At 42.6% G+C, this 24,720-nt stretch overlaps 1 protein-coding gene across 1 annotated transcript in view; it reads left to right on the top strand.

Moving 5' to 3' along the window:
* The window catches only part of LOC311099753 (junction-mediating and -regulatory protein-like), a 49,775-nt gene extending 26,300 nt beyond the window's left edge, over positions 1–23,475 (top strand). The window contains exons 2-10 of the mRNA XM_084140497.1: positions 1,362–1,535; positions 17,464–17,614; positions 18,268–18,437; positions 18,866–19,031; positions 19,345–19,532; positions 19,704–19,790; positions 20,118–20,216; positions 20,333–20,840; positions 20,944–23,475. Coding sequence (XP_083996623.1) covers positions 1,362–1,535; positions 17,464–17,614; positions 18,268–18,437; positions 18,866–19,031; positions 19,345–19,532; positions 19,704–19,790; positions 20,118–20,216; positions 20,333–20,840; positions 20,944–21,260 — 1,860 coding nt within the window. The 3' untranslated portion in view covers positions 21,261–23,475. The remainder of the gene's footprint in view (positions 1–1,361; positions 1,536–17,463; positions 17,615–18,267; positions 18,438–18,865; positions 19,032–19,344; positions 19,533–19,703; positions 19,791–20,117; positions 20,217–20,332; positions 20,841–20,943) is intronic.
* Positions 23,476–24,720: the final 1,245 nt, after the last annotated feature.

Below are 24,720 nucleotides of genomic sequence, written 5' to 3'. Positions count from 1 at the left end.
CAGTATATATTGAAGTGCTACAGACACACCCCTTTGTTAGAGTCACACAAGTGCACATATTTTTCTCTTTGTAACAGAACATTATAGCATAGACCTACAAATGTCTGAGCCATGTTTACATATTGATTTCACACGCATATTGCACTTTGTTTTAGTGTTGTTCTTAATGAGTAATCATGTGTTTTCATTTAAGAAAATACAATGTGTTGTTATTCCTGATTGTGCTCTCATCAGGCATTATATGATTAATGATCATATATGGAATCAGGAATAACAACACTTTGTATTTTCTTAAATAAGCAAAAATTAACTACAGTAACTGTTGGCATTTCATTTTCCCGCTGTACCGAAACCGAACCGTGACTCTAAAACCGCAATACATACCGAAATGTGTATTTGGTGAACCGCTACACCCCTAATACACACACACAAACACTTACACATGCTCTCACACATAATCATGCTTGTGCACTGACTGCACACATACTCAATCCTTCTCATTTTACCAGTCCTGTAACATTTGGTAAAACATTTTTAAAAAAAATCTCCAGCTGTTGAAAGAGCTCTTTGTTTAGGCAGCCATGATGAAATGGTCTGGTGTCTGGACTGAGACTGGGATCAGGACCACCACACACACACTCTAATCCAGTCACTCCTATGAATCAGCACCACTACTAGTCTCAACAATATTAGCTATTCCTGAACGTTATTAGCACCTCTTATAGCACCTTATTCAGAGGCACAGAAGAAACACAAGTTCTTCAAACCATGCTCCCCATTTTCCTATGTCTTCTTTGGTATGAGCGTCTGCTAAATGACTACAATGTAAATGTATAGACCTAGCCGTCTAGGCCTACAGAATCCTCCTAACCCTGTCTTGATGCTCTAAAAAAGGGTTTTTGCTTTGATGTTTTGCTGAATTGCTAAATGATCTTCTTTACCGAGAGAATGAAAAACAGCTTCTATCTCAAGGCCATCAGACTGTTAAATAGCCATCACTAGCACATTAGAGGCTGCTGCTGCTGCCTATTGAAATCACTGGCCACTTTAAGAAATGGAACACTAGTCACTTTAATAATGTTTACATATCTTGCATTACTCATCTCATATGTATATACTGTATTCTATTCTATAATATTCTACTGTATCTTAGTCCATGCCGCTCTGTCATTGCTTGTCCATATGTATATATTCTTAAATTCCATTCCTTACTTAGATTTGTGTGTATTGGGTATGTTGTGAAATTTTTTGATATTACTGCACTGTTAGAGCTAGAAGCACAAGCATTTCGCTACACCCGCAATAACATCTGCTAAACATGTGTATGTGACAAATAAAATGTGATTTGATTTGATATGTAGCTGCTGGAGAGGCACCGGGCCATGGAGAGTATGGTGGAGCTGCTGCAGGTCTATCCAGAAGAGGATGAGGCCTATGGAGAGCTACTGGAGGCTACAACACAACTATACCACTACCTACTACAGCCCTTCAGAGACATGAGAGAATTGGCAATGCTGCGCAGACAGCAGATCAAGGTAACAAGCACTGTACACACACACACACACACACACACACACACACACACACACAGAGAGAGGCATTAGCTGTCTCTGACTGGCAGTCTGGGCTAAGGTCAAGGTTAGCGTAGCGGTGGGCCTAAAGCCCTTTGACAGACAGCAGCATACACTCTAATACCCAGTATTTCTTAAGTCCTATCTAATGACATTAGGGTTAGCTCCTGGTGGGTAACTGGACTAGACTGCAGAGATAGTGGGAGTGCAATGAATGTGGAAGTGCAATGAATGACAGGTGAGTTTTACGTTGTTCCTTCTCTAATGGCTAAGCTGATTCTAGAGCTGTGGTGAAGGCTAACCTCTTCCCACAATATGATGGGCAGTTGTGTGTGTATGGGGGTTGGTAGAGGATCAGATCAGCTAGAGAGGCTTTCCCCCCTTCAGTCCGCCTGCCTCCCTGCCCAGAAAAGCTTAACCAACAGTATTAGTACAGCAGTTTGTACTCAGCCTCTAAACCAGACCAGCCTGGAATACTGCAGTCTCAGCACACACCTCTCCTCTCACTCTCCCCTCTCTCCTCTCTCCTTCCCTTCTCATTTGCTCTCTCTGAGGGTGTTGTGTTAGTGAGGGTTGTGTGTTATTTCAGTCATCTCTCGTGAGGGTCCAGTCTGTAGCTAGTAGTCATGGCATGCGGGTTATTTCCCCGTTTGCCTTTCCCCACACCACATTCCTCACCCAGCATGGCTGTCTGTGGTGCTGCGCTGTCTCACACACACACGCACACACACAAACACAGATGACCGTGTGTGAGGGGAGTTTCTTGCAACATTATGAGCTTTGGATAGAACCTGGTTCCCGGTAGGTACAGATCTAGGATCAGCTTACCTTCCCCAAATCCTAACATGAACCATTAGGGGGGGAAACTATGAACTGATCTTGAATCGGCATCTAGGGCGACAATCATACTCTCATCGTTGCTCGCGGTGTCTGGGCTCACTTATTAAGCCTGCCAACACTGTGAAACATGAAACAGAGATCTGGCCAGTATGGTCAAAGCTGCACAACTGATCTGCTCTCCTCTAGTACGCCTGCCAGATGTCCAGAACCTGGAGCAATGATATGGCTCAGTAATCCTGCCTGTCTACTGGGTTGCAGCAGACTCTGAACACAGGAGAAAGTGCTTAGTGGGCTTGCTGGTAGCCTATTGGTAGCCTATTGTTAAACCCCCTACAATATGAATTCAAACATCTTTGTTTGCTCATGTTGTGTTCTTTTGAAAAATGTTAGGTTTATAGGAGGAGCTAGAGTACTGTACATTCTATCCACCATATACAGTGGGGGGAAAAAGTATTTAGTCAGCCACCAATTGTGCAAGTTCTCCCACTTAAAAAGATGAGAGAGGCCTGTAATTTTCATCATAGGTACACGTCAACTATGACAGACAAAATTAGAATTTTTTTTCTCCAGAAAATCACATTGTAGGATTTTTAATGAATTTATTTGCAAATTATGGTGGAAAATAAGTATTTGGTCAATTACAAAAGTTTCTCAATACTTTGTTATATACCCTTTGTTGGCAATGACACAGGTCAAACGTTTTCTGTAAGTCTTCACAAGGTTTTCACACACTGTTGCTGGTATTTTGGCCGATTCCTCCATGCAGATCTCCTCTAGAGCAGTGATGTTTTGGGGCTGTCGCTGGGCAACACAGACTTTCAACTCCCTCCAAAGATTTTCTATGGGGTTGAGATCTGGAGACTGGCTAGGCCACTCCAGGACCTTGAAATGCTTCTTACGAAGCCACTCCTTCGTTGCCCGGGCAGTGTGTTTGGGATCATTGTCATGCTGAAAGACCCAGCCACGTTTCATCTTCAATGCCCTTGCTGATGGAAGGAGGTTTTCACTCAAAATCTCACGATACATGGCCCCATTCATTCTTACCTTTACACGGATCAGTCGTCCTGGTCCCTTTGCAGAAAAACAGCCCTAAAGCATGATGTTTCCACCCCCATACTTCACAGTAGGTATGGTGTTCTTTGGATGCAACTCAGCATTCTTTGTCCTCCAAACACAACGAGTTGAGTTTTTACCAAAAAGTTATATTTTGGTTTCATCTGACCATATGACATTCTCCCAATCCTCTTCTGGATCACCCAAATGCACTCTAGCAAACTTCAGACGGGCCTGGACATGTATTGGCTTAAGCAGGGGGACACGTCTGGCACTGCAGGATTTGAGTCCCTGGCGGCGTAGTGTGTTACTGATGGTAGGCTTTGTTACTTTGGTCCCAGCTCTCTGCAGGTCATTCACTAGGTCCCCCCGTGTGGTTCTGGGATTTTTTCTCACCGTTCTTGTGATCATTTTGACCCCATGGGGTGAGATCTTGCGTGGAGCCCCAGATCGAGGGAGATTATCAGTGATCTTGTATGTCTTCCATTTCCTAATAATTGCTCCCACAGTTGATTTCTTCAATCCAAGCTGCTTACCTATTGCAGATTCAGTCTTCCCAGCCTGGTGCAGGTCTACAATTTTGTTTCTGGTGTCCTTTGACAGCTTTTTGGTCTTGGTCATAGTGGAGTTTGGAGTGTGACTGTTTGAGGTTGTGGACAGGTGTCTTTTATACTGATAACAAGTTCAAACAGGTGCCATTAATACAGGTAACGAGTGGAGGACAGAGGAGCCTCTTAAAGAAGAAGTTACAGGTCTGTGAGAGCCAGAAATCTTGCTTGTTTGTAGGTGACCAAATACTTATTTTCCACCATAATTTGCAAATAAATTCATAAAAAATCCTACAATGTGATTTTCTGGATTTTTTTCCCTCAATTTGTCTGTCATAGTTGACGTGTACCTATGATGAAAATTACAGGCCTCTCTCATATTTTTAAGTGGGAGAACTTGCACAATTGGTGGCTGACTAAATACTTTTTTCCCCCACTGTAAATCCTGAACTGTTGGTTCATCTTATTTCAAATTGATACAGTTACATATCACAACATTATTATTGTTATTAAATGTTTTTGCTAGTCGGCTGTACCTGCGCCAAAACTCCAGTATTTTTCATCATATAGCTTGTTCTCCATCTTTTTAAATAGTGAGCCATGTTTTCAGCACTTTTATTTCCATGACTGATCAAAACATTTTCTCATGCTCTCTCTTGTCTCTCTGTAGCAGACATAGACAGAGCAATATGTTTGAAACATGAAATCGCAATTTCGAATCGCAGTACATATAAAATCGAGAGATTCGTAAAAATCACAATACAGTGAGGGGAAAAAAGTATTTGATCCCCTGCTGATTTTGTACGTTTGCCCACTGACAAAGAAATGATCAGTCTATCATTTTTATGGTAGGTATATTTGAACAGTGAGAGACAGAATAACAACAACAAAATCCAGATAAACACACGTCAAAAATGTTATAAATTGATTTGCATTTTAATGAGGGAAATAAGTATTTGACCCCCTCTCAATCAGAAAGATTTCTGGCTCCCAGGTGTCTTTTATACAGGTAACGAGCTGAGATTAGGAGCACCCTCTTAAAGAGAGTGCTCCTAATCTCAGCTTGTTACCTGTATAAAAGACACCTGTCCACAAAAGCAATCAATCAATCAGATTCCAAACTCTCCACCATGGCCAAGACCAAAGAGCTCTCCAAGGATGTCAGGGACAAGATTGTAGACCTACACAAGGCTGGAATGGGCTACAAGGTCATCGCCAAGCAACTTGGTGAGAAGGTGACAACAGTTGGTGCGATTATTCGCAAATGGAAGAAACACAAAAGAACTGTCAATCTCCCTCGGCCTGGGACTCCATGCAAGATCTCACCTCGTGGAGTTGCAACGATCATGAGAATGGTGAGGAATCAGCCCAGAACTACACGGGAGGATCTTGTCAATGTTCTCAAGGCAGCTGGGACCATAGTCACCAAGAAAACAATTGGTAACACACTACGCCGTGAAGAACTGAAAGCCTGCAGCGCCCGCAATGTCCCCCTGCTCAAGAAAGCACATATACAGGCCCATCTGAAGTTTGCCTATGAATATCATCTGAATGATTCAGAGGAGAACTGGGTGAAAGTGTTGGGGTCAGATGAGACCAAAATCGAGTTCTTTGGCATCAACTCAACTCGCCGTGTTTGGAGGAGGAGGAATGCTGCCTATGACCCCAAGAACACCATCCTCACCGTCAAACATGGAGGTGGAAACTTTATGCTTTGGGGGTGTTTTTCTGCTAAGGGGACAGGACAACTTCACCGCATCAAAAGGACGATGGACGGGGCCATGTCCTGTCAAATCTTGGGTGAGAACCTCCTTCCCTCAGCCAGGGCATTGAAAATGGGTCGTGGATGGGTATTCCAGCATGACAATGACCCAAAACACACGGCCAAGGCAACAAAGGAGTGGCTCAAGAAGAAGCACATTAAGGTCCTGGAGTGGCCTAGCCAGTCTCCAGACCTTAATCCCATAGAAAATATGTGGAGGGAGCTGAAGTTTTGAGTTGCCAAACGTCAGCCTCGAAACCTTAATGACTTGGAGAAGATCTGCAAAGAGGAGTGGGACAGAATCCCTCCTGAGATGTGTGCAAACCTGGTGGCCAACTACAAGAAACGTCTGGGTTTTGCCACCAAGTACTAAGTCATGTTTTGCAGAGGGGTCAAATACTTATTTCCCTCATTAAAATGCAAATCAATTTATAACATTTTTGACATGTGTTTTTCTGGATTTTGTTGTTGTTATTCTGTCTCTCACTGTTCAAATAAACCTACCATTAAAATTATAGACTGATCATGTCTTTGTCAGTGGGCAAACGTACAAAATCAGCAGGGGATCAAATACTTTTTTCCCTTAATGTACATGTCGTATCGGCACCTAAGTATCGTGATATCGTATCATGAGGCCCCTGGCAATTCCCAGCCCTATTATTTAATGTCTATGGTTTCCACACACTAGTTCTTTTTTGTGATGAAAACAACAAAATGTTCCCAAATCCCTAAGCTCTGCTATATCGTGATCTAAGTAGATCTGTCCGGGATAGTTGGTCAGTAGGTCTATTTGATGCTATAATGGGGATTCAGCCTAACCACCTGTTGCCCTGAGGGGAAACCAACGAACCAACGGCTGGAAACAAAGCAGTATGCAAATTAACCCCAATATCAGATGGGCCAGGCAGTTGGTTGGTCGTTTGGATGTTGGTTGTTGCGTGGTTTCTCCCACACTGATGAGTCAGTAGAACGGCCCTACTGTATACAGCTGGGAGGAGGAGTGTATCAATGAGATGGGCGGCAGGTAGCTTAGTGGTTAAGAGCATTGTGCCGGTAACCGAAAAGTCGCTGGTTCTAATCTCCGAGCCGACTAGCAAGGCACTTAACCCTAATTGCTCCTGTAAGTCGCTCTGGATAAGAGCGTTTTCTAAATGACTAAAATGTAAATGTAGGAAGGAAGAGAGCGAAAAGGGGAAGGATAGGGTATTTGTATGTGCTTTGCATTGTGCTTAATGTTCAAATGGGTAAATGTTGGGTGGAGAGATGAGGGTAGGCTAGGTAATCTTTTAATAGACTACTATCAATGTCCCAAAGGAGACTAGAGCCGCCTACCTGCTAAAGTTATAGCCTCCTCTAACCTCCTCTGGGAGTGTGGACACACACTGCACTGATGCCTATTGTCCTATGACCCAGTGGAAGGTATAAATAAATCCTGTCACCTCTTTAGAAGGGAAGAGCTGACAAAGGGTTAGTCTATTAAGTGCATTCGGGAAAGTATTCAGACCCCTTGACTTTTTCCACATTTGGTTACGTTACAGCCATATTCTAAAATGGATTAAATCATTTCCCCCCCTCATCAATCAACACACAATAACCCATAATGACAAAACAAAAACTGTATTTTGTAAAATAAATTTGCTAATATATTAAAAATAAAAACCTTAAAAATCACATTTACATAAGTATTCAGACCCTTTACTCAGTACTTTGTTGAAGCACCTTTGGCAGCGATTACAGCCTTGAGTCTTCTTGGGTATGACGCTACAAATTTCGCACACCTGTATTTGGGGAGTTTCTCCCATTCTTCTCTGCAGATCCTCTCAAGCTCTGTCAGGTTGGATGGGGAGCGTCGCTGCACAGCTATTTTCAGGTCTCTCCAGAGATGTTAGATCGGGTTCAAGTCCGGGCTCTGGCTGGGCCACTCAAGGACATTCAGAGACTTGTCCCGAAGCCACTCCTGCGTTGTCTTGGTTGTATGCTTAGGGCTGTTGTCCTGTTAGAAGGTGAACATTTGCCTCAGTCTGAGATCCTGAGTGCTCTGGAGCAGGTTTTCATCAAGTATCTCTTTGTACCTTGCTCTGTTCCTCTTTAACTCGATCCTGACTAGTCTCCCAGTCCCTGCCGCTGAAAAACATCCCCACAGCATGATGCTGCCACCACCATGCTTCACCGTAGGGATGGTATTGGCCAGGTGATAAGCGGTGCCTGGTTTCCTCCAGACGTGATGCTTGGTATTCAGGCTAAAGAGTTCAATCTTGGTTTCATCAGACCAAGCCATCTTGTTTCTCATGGTCTGAGAGTCCTTTAGGTGCCTTTTTGGAGAACTCCAAGCGGGCTGTCATGTGCCTTTTCCTGAGGGAGTGGCTTCCGTCTGGCATCTCTACCATAAAGGCCTGATTGGTGGAGCGCTGCAGAGATGGTTGTCCTTCTGGAAGGTTCTCCCATCTCCACAGAGGAACTCTGGAGCTCTGTCAGAGTGACCATCGGGTTCTTGGTCACTTCCCTGACCGAGGCCCTTCTCCCCCGATTGCTCAGTTTGGCCTGGTGGCCAGCTCTAGGAAGAGTCTTGGTGGTTCCAAACTTCTTTCATTTCAGAATGATGGAGGCCACTGTGTTCTTGGGGACCTTCAATGCTGCAGAAATATTTTTGTACCCATCCCCAGATCTGTGTCTCGAAACAATCCTGTGTTGGAGCTCTACAGACAATTCCTTAGACCTCATGGCTTGGTTTTTGCTCTGACATGCACTGTCAACTGTGGGACCTTTATATAGACAGGTGTGTGCCTTTCCAAATCATGTCCAATCAATTGAATTTACCACAGGTGGACTCCAATCAAGTTGTAGAAAAATCTCAAGGATGATCAATGGAAACAGGATGCACCTGAGCTCAATTTCGAGTTTCATAGCAAAAGGTCTGAATACTTATTTATATAAGGTCTTTCTTTTGTTGTTTAAATAAATAAAAATAAATGCTAAAATTTCGAAAAACCTGCTTTTACTTTGTCATTATGGGGTATGGCGTGTAGATTGAGGACATTTTTTTTTATTTAATCCATTTTAGAATAAGGCTGTAACGTAACAAAATGTGGAAAAGTGAAGGGGTCTGAATACCTTCCGAATGCACTGTATTTAGCTGGTTTAAACGTACGAGTAGACGGGAGATATATACTCTTATGATGAGAAGTTGGGAACAGTATCCATTCTACATAGTATTTTTCTTTCCGCAACCTTCTGAACTAGGGGTGGGAACCCTGTAGGCTTGGGCGGTATACCATAGACCGGGGTATTTGGAAATAGCCACGGATGTTTTTTCAACACCGTTGAAACTATTTCTTTGAAGTTTTTCAATACATTTCCAGACTTGTAACTACTTTTTAAGTAAATTCCTGCAGTCAACTTGTGCAATTCCACAGGAATGGAAGACCCAGAGTTATCTCTGCTACAGAGGATAAGTTCATTAGAGTTACCAGCCTCAGCATATTTAGCTAGCAGTCTCCATGGAAATTCGGTATTGCTTGTGCTAAATTTGTTAGCATTCTGGTAGACGCCCAGTGGGCTTTTTCTTTGCGTTTTTTGGCTCCCTCTTGTGTACTAAACCGGTAATACCGTAAATCCCGGGATGAGCGAAGGAAGGTCTGACGATATGAAAATCTGAATACAACCCAACCCTAGAACCCTGCAGTCCATGCAGGCTTTTGATCAAGCCCAGCACTAACTCACCTAATTCAAGTCATCAACTAATCATGGTCTTCAATTTCGACAACAATTGCTTTTATCAGATATGTTAGAGCTGGGCTGGAACAAAAGCATTTACACACTGCTGCCCACTAGCACTGGAGTTACCCACCCCTGGCCTGAACCCTGTCAACATGCCAAATGGAACAGGTGAATGAGGGAACAGATGAATAAATTAATGAAGGGATGAAGTGGATGAGTGTCAGGGACAAAGGAGAGCAGGTATAGGATGAATGATGCATTGTGGGATGGCCCTATCTTGTGTCGGAGTGATGCAGCATGGGTATTCTGTTACAGCCAGGGTCAGAGGGCATACATTAATAAGTCATGTTGCTTCTGTAACCTACGAAACGGTGGCAATGTACCATAGGTAGTTAGCAGGTAGAACCTGAACGTTGTGTATGAAAAAAAATGTGTGTGTGTGTGTGCGCGTGTTTGCGTGTGTGGTGACGTTCCCCACTCCCATAGGTGATATAAGGCTGTTTTAGGCATCTGTGATACTGGTCTATCTCTGTAGTTATTTCAGCCTGTGGCCCCCTGGCCCTGGGAACAGACCTGGCTGTTATTCCTACCTCACTCACTCTGACACCAGCTATCTGGAGCTGCAGATTACAGAGTGGGCTGTAGAGGAGGTGTGGATAGATGGACAGAAGAATGGAGGTGTAGTGTAGTACTGTTACTGAATTCTGAGAGAGGCAGCATTTGTGTGTGTATAATTTAGCGGTGTAGGATTAGGTCATGGCTGTATAGGGTGTCGTGTCTGAGATGAGACCCACACCACATGGTACACACCATGACACAGCACAGCAACCAGGAAGTGACAGAAGAGAGGGGTGGGGCTTACTGGACCAGGTGGCATACTGGCCAGAGAACAACACTAAAGCTCTCTGACATCATCACATCCACTATTCTTATCTCATTGTTCAATTCTCAGCAACATTCTATTCCAATACTATATTCTATTCATAACTCTTTCTCAAATATAGCCCTTTCACTACAAGAACACCTAACAAGAACCAAATTCTTCAATGAGAGGGGGCAGCACTGAGCAAGCCTGCAACATCATTTCCTGGAGTAGCTCAAACTGCGCATGTTATATCTCCATGAGACGCCATCTTAACCGACTTAATTTGGCTTCAATACGCTATTGAGCCATCACATAGGAATGAATGGTGTCACGTGATCGATGGCTTTGTCCATTCATATATACATTCATTGGTGTCACTCTAACCTTAAAATCACGTCTCGGCAGAAATGTGTATACTGTATATTCTTTTTTTGCAGTGGCGGCAACAATTTAGAAGGGGCGCATATAGGGGAAACACTGAGTCAACCACAGTATCAGGGAAACAGAGAACGATGGCATACTCGAAATGTAGGGTTTTACATTTCATCAACAGCCCCTGGTAAAGACATTCCCGCTGTGAAGTGATAGACTAGTAGTGTTTACAGTATGTCTTTATTCCACTTAGATATGATGGACATCCTCATTGTTAGGGTGTTTCCATAGTTCCATAGAGCAGGATGTGTGACTTGTCTCCTGGGTAGGAGCTATGCTAGGCCCAGATGTCAGAATAACTCTAAATGTTATAGTTTGTGTAGAGGGCCAATATGCCCTCTCTATTGGAGAAAGGAAACCTCAGCACTAAGGTCATGTCTAACTTTGTGTGACTGAGTAAAGTCTCTCCCATTATCTATCCTTCTCTCCCTCTAACACACACACTCTTTCTCTCTCTCTCTCCCTCCTTTCCCTCTCTCTCTCTCCCACTCCCTAACTATTCTCTCTCCGTCCTCTACCTCTATCTAACTCATTCTCTTTCTCTCCCTCCGTCACACACACACTCAACATACAGATGTTGGCTGATGTAAACCACTCAGATTGTTTGAGGCGTGCTGTTGATTACTCTGTGTGCTGTTTGCACGTGTGTGTGTGTGTGTGCACGTGTGTGAGCGCCCATACAGACACATCTGTTTTGCATTGAGATATTAGGCTAACGTGAATATAGAGTGTATGTATGTGGTTGTGGTGGTGGTGGGGGTGGGGGGGGGGGGGTCCTTGGGAAGTAAGCTACTCTCACTGTACAATCTGTTCCAGCTGCTGCTGTCTAGCCTTAACGCACCTAGAACAATGATCAGTTGTCTTACTAACTCACCCAGGGCTTATCCAGGGCTGGTTAGCTAGCTACAAAGACAGTGTAAAAGACCTTACCCAAGTAACTTCCAAGTATAGGACCAAGTCTGAGAAGCGAGTTAACACTGGAACACTCGATTACCATTGCCTCAGTATGTTGGGTTAAATCAGGTTCTCTTATCCATAGAGAATGTCCCACAGCTATCAAAAGAAAACAAAGGAGGACACTGGGTTAGTAGTACAGTAAACACGTCCAGGCATGTAGCTCTGTCCCTGACTGGTACACCACAGCACCACCTGCTGTTAAACACTGGTACTACATGAGGCCAGGTGAATTGAGGTACTTTAACCCATAAGGGTCTATGGATGAGTGTGCTGTTTGTTTGTTTCTGTTCCTCTCTCGCTGTCTCGTTAGCTTCCGGGTATGGTGGAAAATGACCCGAGCTACGGCAATCTGGCTGGCTTAGTAGTGCCTGTCCCGAATGGCGCGTTCATGTAAATGGGTGTATTGGAAGACACCATGTCAGAAGTGATGGGATTCTGTAAATGTGTTGTGTTATATTGTATTATGATAAACCGATTGCAAAGGTTCAATTAATATAATGAATGATATGTTTAGCTGAGTGGAAAATGCAGGCTTTGATGTTGGTAATTGCTTAATTAATTAAAGAGTTTGGTATGTTCTGATGGGAGGGGCTTCCCCTACAAAAGGAGCCTCTCTTTCAGTTCAAAAAGGGGGACCGTTTTGATTGAGCTGTTGATGGGGCAGCACTGTTTTAGCTGTCCCATAATGTATACTTTTGGTGGCAGTACTGTTTTTCTTCCGGAATCACGATGTAAATAAACACCCTTACACAGAAGTACTTTTGCGGCTTCCGCCATCGTTTTATTTGATAGAGGTTAGGTTTTTCAGTTTAGCCTTCTGGCCTACTCTACGCGACAGTAATATAACCATATACAATTTCAGTAGCACGTCTTCGCGTGATGACTGTGCCATCCCCATGGCCTCCACAATGGATTAGTCCACTCAGACCAGCGCGAATCAGACGGGGGTCTTGTACACCATGACATTTAATGTATTATTTTGCCACTGCTCGATTAAAGAAATCTCGATTGACCAACAGCCTATCAACCAAACAATCGACCAGTCGACTAAATGGGGTCAGCCCTAATATAAACCAACCACGGTATTTAAAGGGCAGTCTTTCTTCAAAAGTATGTACAATGTATGCATTGTCTTTTTTTGTTGGTACATTAGGAGAAGCGTTAGAGCTAAAAAGCCCTAAAAAGGCATAGCCCCTCAAGTATAGATGTATTTTGCTTTGTTTGTTTTGTGTGTTGTTTGTTAAATGTCTGCTCAGCCCACATGCCCACATATTCTGTATATGTACAGTGTATTCGTAAAGTATTCAGACCCCTTCACTTTTTCCTCATCAATCTACACACAATACCCCATAATGACAACGCGAAAACATATTTTTTTTTTCATCACATTTATAAAAATAAATAAACGGAGATACCTTATTTACATAAGTATTCAGACCCTTTGCTAAGAGACTTGAAATTGAGCTCATGTTTCTACAACTTGATTGGAGTCCACCTGTGGTAAAGTCACTTTTTCCACATTTTGTTACGTTACAGCCTTATTCTAAAATTGATTAAATAAATAAAATTGTCCTCAATCTACACACCATACCCCATAATGACAAAGTAAAAACAGGTTTTTCGAAATTTTAGCTTTTATTTTTTATTTTTTTAAACAACAAAATGAATACCTTATTTATATAAGTATTCAGACCCTTTGCTATGACACTCCATTGATCATGAGATTTTTCTACAACTTGATTGGAGTCCACCTGTGGTAAATTCAATTGATTGGACATGATTTGGAAAGGCACACACCTGTCTATATAAGGTCCCACAGTTGACAGTGCATGTCAGAGCAAAAACCAAGCCATGAGGTTGAAGGAGTTGTCCGTAGAGCTCCGAGACAGGATTGTGTGGAGGCACAGATCTGGAGAGTACACCATTTTCCCTTATATCTCAGCATATGTACCAAGAAGGCCATTTTCTAATGATGAATTGTACCTTAAATTGTGAAAAATACACATTGATTTCATTGAATGTCCCATCAGGGGCAAATCTGGTGTTTTTAGATAGAATTCAAGCTATTTTAGATAAAATCCAGACAGGAACAATTTATTTTAGCAGGTGACCTACATTTAAGATTGACAGACATAGTAATAAAAAAGACAAATTTAGGGAGCCTCCAAAGAGGCAGAAACATGTAATCTCTACAAATAATGTACCTGACAACTGGACATTACTATTCCCAACTACAAAATACTATTCCTTTTTTTCTCAAAGTAAGAAAAGCTATTCAAGAATTGAATACATTTATTTTTCTTCAAAAATGCACTGAACAATTTATTGGATTAGAAAAATCATGATATAGTGATATCGGATCATTCTCCGATATCATGCTTAATTACATTTAGCAACAGAATTTGGAGAATGAACAGAGCGCATCTTCTGGACCCGAATTTTATTTAAAATGTAAACGAAAAAATAAAAACCTTTACCATTACAAATGTAGACAGAGGACAGAGAAAAGCCGACCCCTGATATAATTTGGGATTCCTTTAAGGCGTACATTAGGGGAATGGTAATCTCATACTCGGCAAAAGTTCAATCTGATTTAGAAATTAAAGAAAAAAAATCACTATCTTAAAAAGTATCCCAAGAAGTATCTCAAAAAGTATTTACAAGGTAAAGAAGAAAATAAAAGGTTAAACTGAAATAACTACTTAATGGAAAATGAACCTGGTAAATATCTCGCAGCTCTCACAAAACAAATAAATGCTAAACCAGTTATAATTTTAAAAGATAAATATACAAAAGCAGGAATTAGAAACAACAAATGCGATTAATGACAATTTTACAAGTTATTATGACAATTTATATAAATCAGAATTAAACAGTGGGATGGGTCCTATAGCCTTCTTAGACTCTCTAACTCTGCAGCAACTATCAACAGACAAAAAATAATCATTAAAAACAGAGATCACCTAAGAAGAAATATTAGATACTGTTAAAACATTCGCACTCTCACGTTGTATACTGATAGAAGACAGGCGCAGGAATGCGTAATAGGATTTTTTATTATTCTACCCAACATAAGGTACGTCATGGAAAACAACGGGGACGAAGCCCAAAACAAAGACGTATATACAATTTTGGGTTGACCAATGTAGATATTTTCAAATACAGTGGGGGAAAAAAGTATTTAGTCAGCCACCAATTGTGCAAGTTCTCCCACTTAAAAAGATGAGAGAGGCCTGTAATTGTCATCATAGGTACACGTCAACTATGACAGACAAAATGAGAAAAAATAATCCAGAAAATCACATTGTAGGATTTTTAATGAATTTATTTGCAAATTATGGTGGAAAATAAGTATTTGGTCAATAACACAAGTTTCTCAATACTTTGTTATATACCCTTTGTTGGCAATGCCACAGGTCAAACGTTTTATGTAAGTCTTCACAAGGTTTTCACACACTGTTGCTGGTATTTTGGCCCATTCCTCCATGCAGATCTCCTCTAGAGCAGTGATGTTTTGGGGCTGTCGCTGGGCAACACAGACTTTCAACTCCCTCCAAAGATTTTCTATGGGGTTGAGATCTGGAGACTGGCTAGGCCACTCCAGGACCTTGAAATGCTTCTTACGAAGCCACTCCTTCGTTGCCCGGGCGGTGTGTTTGGGATCATTGTCATGCTGAAAGACCCAGCCACGTTTCATCTTCAATGCCCTTGCTGATGGAAGGAGGTTTTCACTCAAAATCTCACGATACATGGCCCCATTCATTCTTTCCTTTACACGGATCAGTCGTCCTGGTCCCTTTGCAGAAAAACAGCCCCAAAGCATGATGTTTCCACCCCCATGCTTCACAGTAGGTATGGTGTTCTTTGGATGCAACTCAGCATTCTTTGTCCTCCAAACACGACGAGTTGAGTTTTTACCATCTGACCATATGACATTCTCCCAATCCTCTTCTGGATCATCCAAATGCACTCTAGCAAACTTCAGACGGGCCTGGACATGTACTGGCTTAAGCAGGGGGACACGTCTGGCATTGCAGGATTTGAGTCCCTGGCGGCGTAGTGTGTTACTGATGGTAGGCTTTGTTACTTTGGTCCCAGCTCTCTGCAGGTCCTTCACTAGGTCCCCCCGTGTGGTTCTGGGATTTTTGCTCACCGTTCTTGTGATCATTTTGACCCCACGGGGTGAGATCTTGCGTGGAGCCCCAGATCGAGGGAGATTATCAGTGGTCTTGTATGTCTTCCATTTCCTAATAATTGCTCCTACAGTTGATTTCTTCAAACCAAGCTGCTTACCTATTGCATATTCAGTCTTCCCAGCCTGGTGCAGGTCTACAATTTTGTTTCTGGTGTCCTTTGACAGCTCTTTGGTCTTGGCCATAGTGGAGTTTGGAGTGTGACTGTTTGAGGTTGTGGACAGGTGTCTTTTATACTGATAACAAGTTCAAACAGGTGCCATTAATACAGGTAACGAGTGGAGGACAAAAGAGCCTCTTAAGAAAAAGTTACAGGTCTGTGAGAGCCAGAAATCTTGCTTGTTTGTAGGTGACCAAATACTTATTTTCCACCATAATTTGCAAATAAATTCATAAAAAATCCTACAATGTGATTTTCTGGATTTTTTTTCCTCAATTTGTCTGTCATAGTTGACGTGTACCTATGATGAAAATTACAGGCCTCTCTCATCTTTTTAAGTGGGAGAACTTGCACAATTGGTGGCTGACTAAATACATTTTTCCCCCACTGTACATCCAATTTAAAAAAATTATATCACCAAATGTTGATTAAAAATCTATTGGACATCAGAGCAATCTTGAGGGAATTCTATTTGAGTCAGAAAAGGATATTCATATGATAGGTAAGCTATACAAAACCTTGCAGAGAGAGCCTACACAACTGACAATCTCTTAGAAAAAAATATAAACTAGTGGAACCAAGATTATTTTTAAAGAACTGATATGGGCACAAGATGGAGGGAATGTTGGAACATAACTAACGAGATTACAGTTAATGAAAATGTACGCTTAATCCAGTATAAAGTAATGTATTGAATTTATTAAGAGACAAAATTCCCAAATTCTACAGCACAACTGCAGTCATGTCTGAAGTGTAAAACTACTAATGAGTCAATAATTCATGCCTTCTGGGAATGTTAAAAAAATCCAAAGTTATGGGCGGAGGTATAACTTTGGATTTGAGCAAGGCACCTAACCCTAATTGCTCCTGTAAGTCGCTCTGGATAAGAGCGTCTGCTAAATGACTAAAATGTAAATGTAAATGTAGTCTGTCTGTATATTTCAAGACATGACATATGAGGGTGTAGTGAGATACCCGATGGGTTGGACAATACTCTTCTCATCAATTATCTTTAAAAAAAAACTTGTACTCAAAAACTGGAAATCAGCCAATCCTCCTCCGTTCACGCAATGGAAAGGTCAAATGCTTTATTATCTAAAAATTGAAAGAGCGTGGGTGACGGAGAGAAAGAAAATGGTGCAGTTTGAGGCCATGTGGCAGAAAGTGATGTGTGCTGGAGATAGGGGTGGGGGCTAGTGGGTCTAGGCAGGTGTGATGTAGTGATGTTTGTTTGATGTATTTGTTTGTATGTGTATGTTTTGTATTGTTTATAAAAATGAAAATTAAACATATTTTTTTTTAAATAAGGAAATTGATTTGATTTGACCTTTGCGTGACCCTGTTGACCTGTATCCCCTGGGTCAGATCTCCCTGGAGACGGAGCGTCTGGGGCCTCGTCGTGTGGAGGGGCTGAGGAGGGAGGATGAGGAGTGGACGAGGAAGGCTCACGCTGCCGTCCTCTCCATACAGGACCTCACCGTCAAGTTCTTCGAGACCACCGCCAGGGCTCAGAAAGGTAAGTTCTCACACACGCACGCACACACACACACACACACACACACACACACACACACACACACACACACACACACACACACACACACACACACACACACACACACACACACACACACACAACAAAGAAACACACACAAACAGAGAAACAAACACAGAGAAACACACACAAACTCTGTAGAGACAAACTCCAGAGCCATGCATCATCAACAGAGCAGAGCAGCCCATAGACAGACTATTTTACCGACACTCCCTCAGAGTCAGACCCTAATCTCCATGCTTTAAACTGCTTTATCTAAACTCTTCCCCCAATCACTATAACCCAACTATCAATTGGCTCACACTCTGGTTAAAACCTCAAACATATTTTGTCTACCTTTGTCTACCTTTGGTCCTTTGTAGCTCAATTGGTAGAGCATGGCGCTTGTTACGCCAGGGTAGGGGGTTCGATTCCCGGGACCACTCATACGTGAAATATATGCACGCATGACTGTAAGTTGCTTTGGATAAAAGTGTCTGCCAAATGGTATATATTACTACCCCCAAACATAAACAGTGCATTTTGTGATCACTATCGTGTTTATTTATTTTTCCATATTTTTGTGTGTGTATTTTATGTTAAAAAAAATGTTTTTACATCTGTGTGTGTTCCAGGGGTTTACGAGCGGATGCGTGTGGACCAGAGGAAGTTTGGTAAGGCGGCGTGGGCTGCAGCTGTGGACCGTATGGAGCGTCTGCAGTATGCCGTGTCCAAGGAAACACTGCAGCTAATGAGGGCCAAGGAGATCTGCCTGGAGCAGAGGAAACACGGCCTGAAAGAGGAGGTACTACTACTACTACTACTGCTACAATACTACTACCATACTACTACTGTTATAATAGTAATAAACAGTCAGCTGATGAGGGCCAAGGAGATCTGCCTGGAGCAGAGGAAACACGGCCTGAAAGAGGAGGTACTACTACTACTACTACTGCTACAATACTACTACTATACTACTACTGTTATAATAGTAATAAACAGTCAGCTGATGAGGGCCAAGGAGATCTGCCTGGAGCAGAGGAAACGGTCTGGACAGGAGGTACTAATAATTCTATAGCACTTTTCCAGACTCTCAAAGCACATTGTATTGGGGAATCATGCCTCATCCACCACCAATGCCACGGCAGCCATTTTACACCAGATATCTCACCACACATCAACTACCCACAATGTCTTTCTGACCATCTCTTTCTCTCTCTCTGTGTGTCTCAGATGCAAAGCCTGCAGGAGGGAGAGGATGCCATGCTGCGGTTAGATCAGATGGAGGCGCTGTACTATGAGCTCCAGTTGCAGCTCTATGACATACAGGCTGAGGTGCTGCGTTGTGAGGAACTGCTGCTCAACGCTCAGCTCGCCAGTCTACGCAGACAGATCACTGGTAATACTACACACTTTATACCTTACTACTGACCAACACTCAGACTAGGAACTGCTGCTTAATGCCCAGCGCACCGGTCTACGCAGACAAATCACTGGTACACAATAATATTATATGTTTGGTTTCCTTTGCTTCTTTACTTCCTAGTATCGCGATACAGGTATCGTGACAACACTACTATACATCTATACCTGTTACTGTTAATCAACACTTAGCCTTTTAATAACTGCTCAGCTCCAAAGCCTCTGTAGAAAGACTGTTAGTGAGGCCTACAGTACTAACAGTGTACCTCTCTGTGTCCTCTCTCCCACAGAGCGCCAGGACGAGGTGGTGTACTATGATGCGTATGAGAGTCCCGATGCCATGCAGCGGGTGGAGGAACCCTCTGCTCCCCCCCTGCCCCTCAGAGATGAGCTCAGCCAGCTGCAGCAGAGGACCAGACAGCTAGAGGCACGCAGGGGACGCATCACCGCCAAGAAGGCCTACCTTAAGAACAAAAAGGTAATTATCAACCAATCACACACTTACCTCTGGACTTACTAACCAATCAAAGCCATGAAAGCCTACCCCGAGAACAAAAAAGAAGCAGAAGACTAAGACCAATACTTTGTTTATGTCTTTAATCCTCCTGTAATGCGTTGGCTCTAATATGTCTTGTTTATCGATAACCAGGAGATCTGTATCGTCAACCACAACCAGAAGATACAGCAACGCCAAGGTAGTCAGGACGACCAGACATCGCATCAAGCACTGCAACAAGTACGTTGTCTTTCATTAGTGTTTGTGTTCGAGATTCCCTAAAACGCGCCACTTTGATACAGCTACGACCAGAAGTGACTTTTTTGTAGCAGGTTAGGAGAATTAACGCAGCAGGGTAGGATAATTAACGTGGCAGGTTAGGAGAATTAGGTTAAGGTTAGGAAAAGGGTTAGGGTTAGTGAAAATGCTCTCCTAACCTACGAAAAGTCACTTCTGGTCGTAGTTGTATCGAAGTGGCGTGTTTTTAAGGAGTCCCGTTTGTGTTGATTCAGTATTACAGGGATGATGGTGAGTATAGTTCCTCATCCTATCTGTGTTTCTCCGTAGCGAGGGGAGGAGCAGGAGGAAGAGGAGGAGGAGAGGAAAAACGCCAGAATGAGTCTGGATAGATCAAGAACTCTGGACAGACTACGCAGCTTCAAACAGGTGAGGTCACCGCTACTTCTGAAGAACACTCTAAACCTCTCATGTTATGTGGATCTTAGTTTAATGCTGTGTTTAGACTCGGGTGATGTTGTAACTGTTGGTTCTGTCTGTTGCAGCGTTTCCCTGGTCAGGTGACTCTGAAGTCCAGCAGACTGCTTATGTCCCACGGCCACTCCCGGAAGAAAACCTCCTCCCCCCTCTCTCCCGTGGGGAGGCCTGTGACCCTAGCTGCCAGCGTCCAGACAGACACCGCTGACCTCTCAGAGCTCTCTGCCCCTCCCGCTGATGCCTGTGGTCACCAGAGTGTCTCTCTACCCCCGCTAGGGGGCGCCACTGGGCCTCTCTCTGCCCCCTCCTCTCCAGCTCCTCTCTCAGCGCTCCCCTCCTCTGCACCTCCACCACCTCCTCCTCCCCCACCCCCTCCCTCCTTAGAGGACCTCTCCAGTGAGGGAGGGGAGCGGGCTCACCCCACTAGCCCAGTCCGGCAGTCCAAGGCTGGGTCGGATTCAGAGCCTCTCCCCCTGGCTCCGTTCTCTCCACGGTTCTTTGACAGCAGTCAGCTGCAGACAGCCAGGAAGAAACTGAAGAAGACAGCCTCGCTGGACTCCTCACAGTGGAGGAGAGGTGAGACATGACAACATACAAATACTGTATTTTAAAGGAATATTTCTAAATGACAAGTTGACTAGATTTTCCTCTGACATTTTCCATTCTCCCATCTCTACAGCGAGTTCCCCCATGGACGAGGTCCTGAACTCCCTGAAGCGAGGCAGCTTCCACCTGCGGAAGGCAGAGCTCCGGGTCCTAGCCCCCGACCCAGACGATGACGAGAGCAACAACATCCTGGCCCAGATCCGGCAGGGTGTCCGGCTGAGGAAGGTGCGGACGCGGCCGGACCAGCAGCGGCACACCAAGGGCTCGTTCCCCCACTCTGCCGACGCTCTGACCCGCTCCATCCACGAAGCCTTGAGACGCATCAAGGAGGCTTCGCCTGAGTCGGAGTCTGAGGACGAAGGCCTGCCCTGCACGGACTGGGAGAACTAGATACTAGATACACACACAACACGCACACCACACACACCCAGTCGGAGTCTTGAGGACAAGGGCCTGCCCTGTACCGACTGGGACTCTGACCTTTAATCTCAGCCCACTACTATCTACTATTTCTGGCTACACATTGACAGACCCAGAAAGCGGAGTAGAGATGTTTCCTGGTGTTTTTTTCTTCAGAAAATAGGTCAGAAGTAACTATTTCTTACTATTTCTTCTCATCTTTGAAATGGACCACTAGCCTTTACCTCCTTGTTTTCTATGCTGTGCTGACTGACTCCTCCTGCTCTCTCCGAAGTCAAGCACTTTGAGAACCTCGTAATGGAAGTCACTATGTAAATGCATTTCCTTCATTTGATTCCTTCATTGTCTTGTACCAAGTGGGGGAATGAGGCCCCTTGTCAGTGCACCGACTGGAGAGCTAGGGTTCTGGGATCCCATATGTAGAATGAACTATGAAGTTGGAGAGTTAAGCTGTAGGTTGCTGTGGTGCGTTTGTTTTACGTTTGACAGGATTTAGTGTTTTCTTCAGTGTTTATTCAACCCCCTGTAGAATAAGGTGTGTTATTGCTTGGCTGGAACAAAAGCTTGCACCCACACTGTACGGCGCTCTACGGGTGAGCTTGGCCACCACTGGTATTGAAGTTGAGAAGTCATGATGATGTTCTCTGTAAGAGCAGTGCCCTTACAGCCAGCCGAAGTATCCAGCTCTACACAGGTGTCATTCATTCCATATTCATTTTCCCTCATGAAGTGTGTTTTTTTTTAAAAGTGTGCTTTTACGGTCATTTTTATTTAGAAAGGAGTGTTTCTTTTCTCTTTTTTTCTGCCTTGTTTTTACAATATATTTTCCACGTGAGGCCACTAGTACCGATTGTACCTGGAGTCGCTTCACGTTTTTATCTAGGTTTGATTATTTTATCCGTCTTTTATCTAAGAGTTGTGTCAAAACGGAAACTATTACTATAGGAACAATCTCTGTTTACTGTAATGATTCATGCACTGAGTATGAAGAAATAATGATGTACTGTTAGGAACTGAAGGACTGAGTTCACAACTGCTGTTCAAATTGTTGTTTGGCCAGGTCAAAGGTTGTAGTACTGTATTTTTCCAGCACCATCTTCAGTGGTCTTGAAAAACTGTCAGATAGAAATGTATGGTGCAGAGCTGATATGATTGTCTGTCATGTAGAATAGGGATCCTGTCAGCTCTATTCATCATATTTCTATCTGTGTGTTTACCTCACTGAATCCACCAGTGGTGTGGTAACTAACCTCAGTGAGTTAGTGGACTGAGCATATGGAGCTCATGTTTCATGCTGTGTCTTTATGGCAAGTGGTCAAAACCCAATCATGTGACTTTCTGCAGCATCCACATACTGTATCTCTGACTGCGTCTCAGTAGTCTGAAGTGGGTTCCTCTCCTCGTCTCCTCTCCTTCATCTGTACTGATCTATAAACCGTGGGTAGGTGACAGCAACATAGTGGAATGACTCTGAGGAATTAGCTTTCCACTGTCCAGATCTTTTAGTGCAGATGGAGAGAAGTTTAGGAGTCTAGAGGCAGTCATTTTAGTTATATTGAGATGCCCCCCTCCTAGTCCTGTCTCATCATGTTCTCTATAGACATACATACATACAGTAAAAACCTGTCTGTCTTTTGGGAAATCACTGGTTTTCATAGTCCGTTTTCATCATTGTATTTGGGGTATTTATGTATCTTTTCTTTTATACATATCTTTGTTATACATGATTTGTATAATCCAAATCTTATATGTATTATTCATTTCCATTTTTTTGCAGTCTACTCTTATTTCTGTCTTCAGCTAACTCTACAGTTTGACCTATAACTTTTGACTTGTATGACCTTATGCATGTGGCTGGCCTGGTCTGATTTGAAGATGAGTCTGTCACTAGATAAGTGCAATATTATTATATTAAACTGAAAAATATGTATTATAATGTAATCAAGTGTACATCCTGAAAATACATTGGCATGCTTAAAAACGTAAGTATTTATTTAGTAAAAACGTTGTTTTAAGAAATGGAGTTAGGATTCATAAAGCAATACCACACAAAATGTAATGTGCTTTTTAAGATGTTCTTTTTGCATTTGAATCTTGTCTTTTCCTGTCATCGCATTCCTAACTGCTTTATATATATCCCAGTTATATTTTTTCCCTTCAAAATAAAACTAAGTACCAAAATGTCTTCCTGTCCTGTTCTTTGACTTGGCATCACAGAGCAATTAGAACTCAGCGTTTGGCCAAACCAGCCAGCCTTTTGTTGGACCTAGCACATCCCCTAGAGGTCAACCACAAATAGTAATTCATAAAAATACAGCCAGATGGCCCCCTTTTAGGCAGTAAGTGGATGTGATTTTATACAAGCAACAGGACTGGATGGGAATTGAACTGGTCTCTACAGAGAAGAATGTACAGATTAGACAACCAAAGAAACACAAAACAAGAACAACATTCAGATTAGTGAAAACCCTTAATTTGTTTAAATTGTTTTTATTTTACTATAAACTGAAAATTACAATTGTGTTTAAGCATGTGGCATAATCAACATTTAAAATTATTACTCAAACGTTTTCCCCTTTCAAACTGTAGAAGTACAGATCATAATTGAAACGCTATAAAAGCCAACCAACCCAGAAACCCCATTTAAAGTCTCCCAAAGATACTAGAACCAACAATAAGCCCTTAAAGGTCGACGTTGGGCAAAAAAACTGAAAAATAACAGCTTTAAACTGTATAACTGATCAATGCACCATCATACCAGGTCAATGCTTAAAAACTAAAATAACTGTATGAATAAGATATCTGGCTACAGAAGTGCCATTTCTTACAAATCTCTACCGCTTCCATCGAAAAACAAATTGGTCGCCGTGCACATGACACATCAACGAACCACCAAAGGCACACCCCATTTCTGTTTGAAAATTGAGAAAGGGGCGGAGTCTGACAGTTTTTCGTGCCCAAAGTCGACCTTTAAATAGTGTTCTTCACGTATACATATAGTTGTTTTTATAATTTTTATACATTATCACAGAGTTTTGGCAATAGTAAACCCCAGAAAAGTATCGGAGTTAGTTACCATTGATGCATCTTTGTACCAAAGGCAACATCAACAAAATTAATATTCTGTACAGGAAAACATATTTTGGCAAAAAGGAAAGTCTCTCTGCAAACCTCACCTGCTATGCACAAGTGACTATAAATCCATTTCCTTTTTAAATAGTTCAAACATATTGCCTGTCTTTTTTTCTATACCTAAAAAAAAAACTTGATACCCACCTACCAGACATTAAATAAGTGACAAACATCTTTGTTTCATACAATTCTCATTAAAATCTGTGGTTATAATATATCTGGAATAATAAATAAAGGGAAAACATCATGAACCAATCAATCATTGCACTTCAAGTCGCAACAGAAACAAGGGGAGGGA

Source organism: Coregonus lavaretus (genome assembly GCF_964263955.1).
Source record: "Coregonus lavaretus genome assembly, chromosome: 24".
Classification (NCBI taxonomy): Eukaryota; Metazoa; Chordata; class Actinopteri; order Salmoniformes; family Salmonidae; genus Coregonus; species Coregonus lavaretus.
This window is presented reverse-complemented; position numbering and strand designations above follow the sequence as displayed.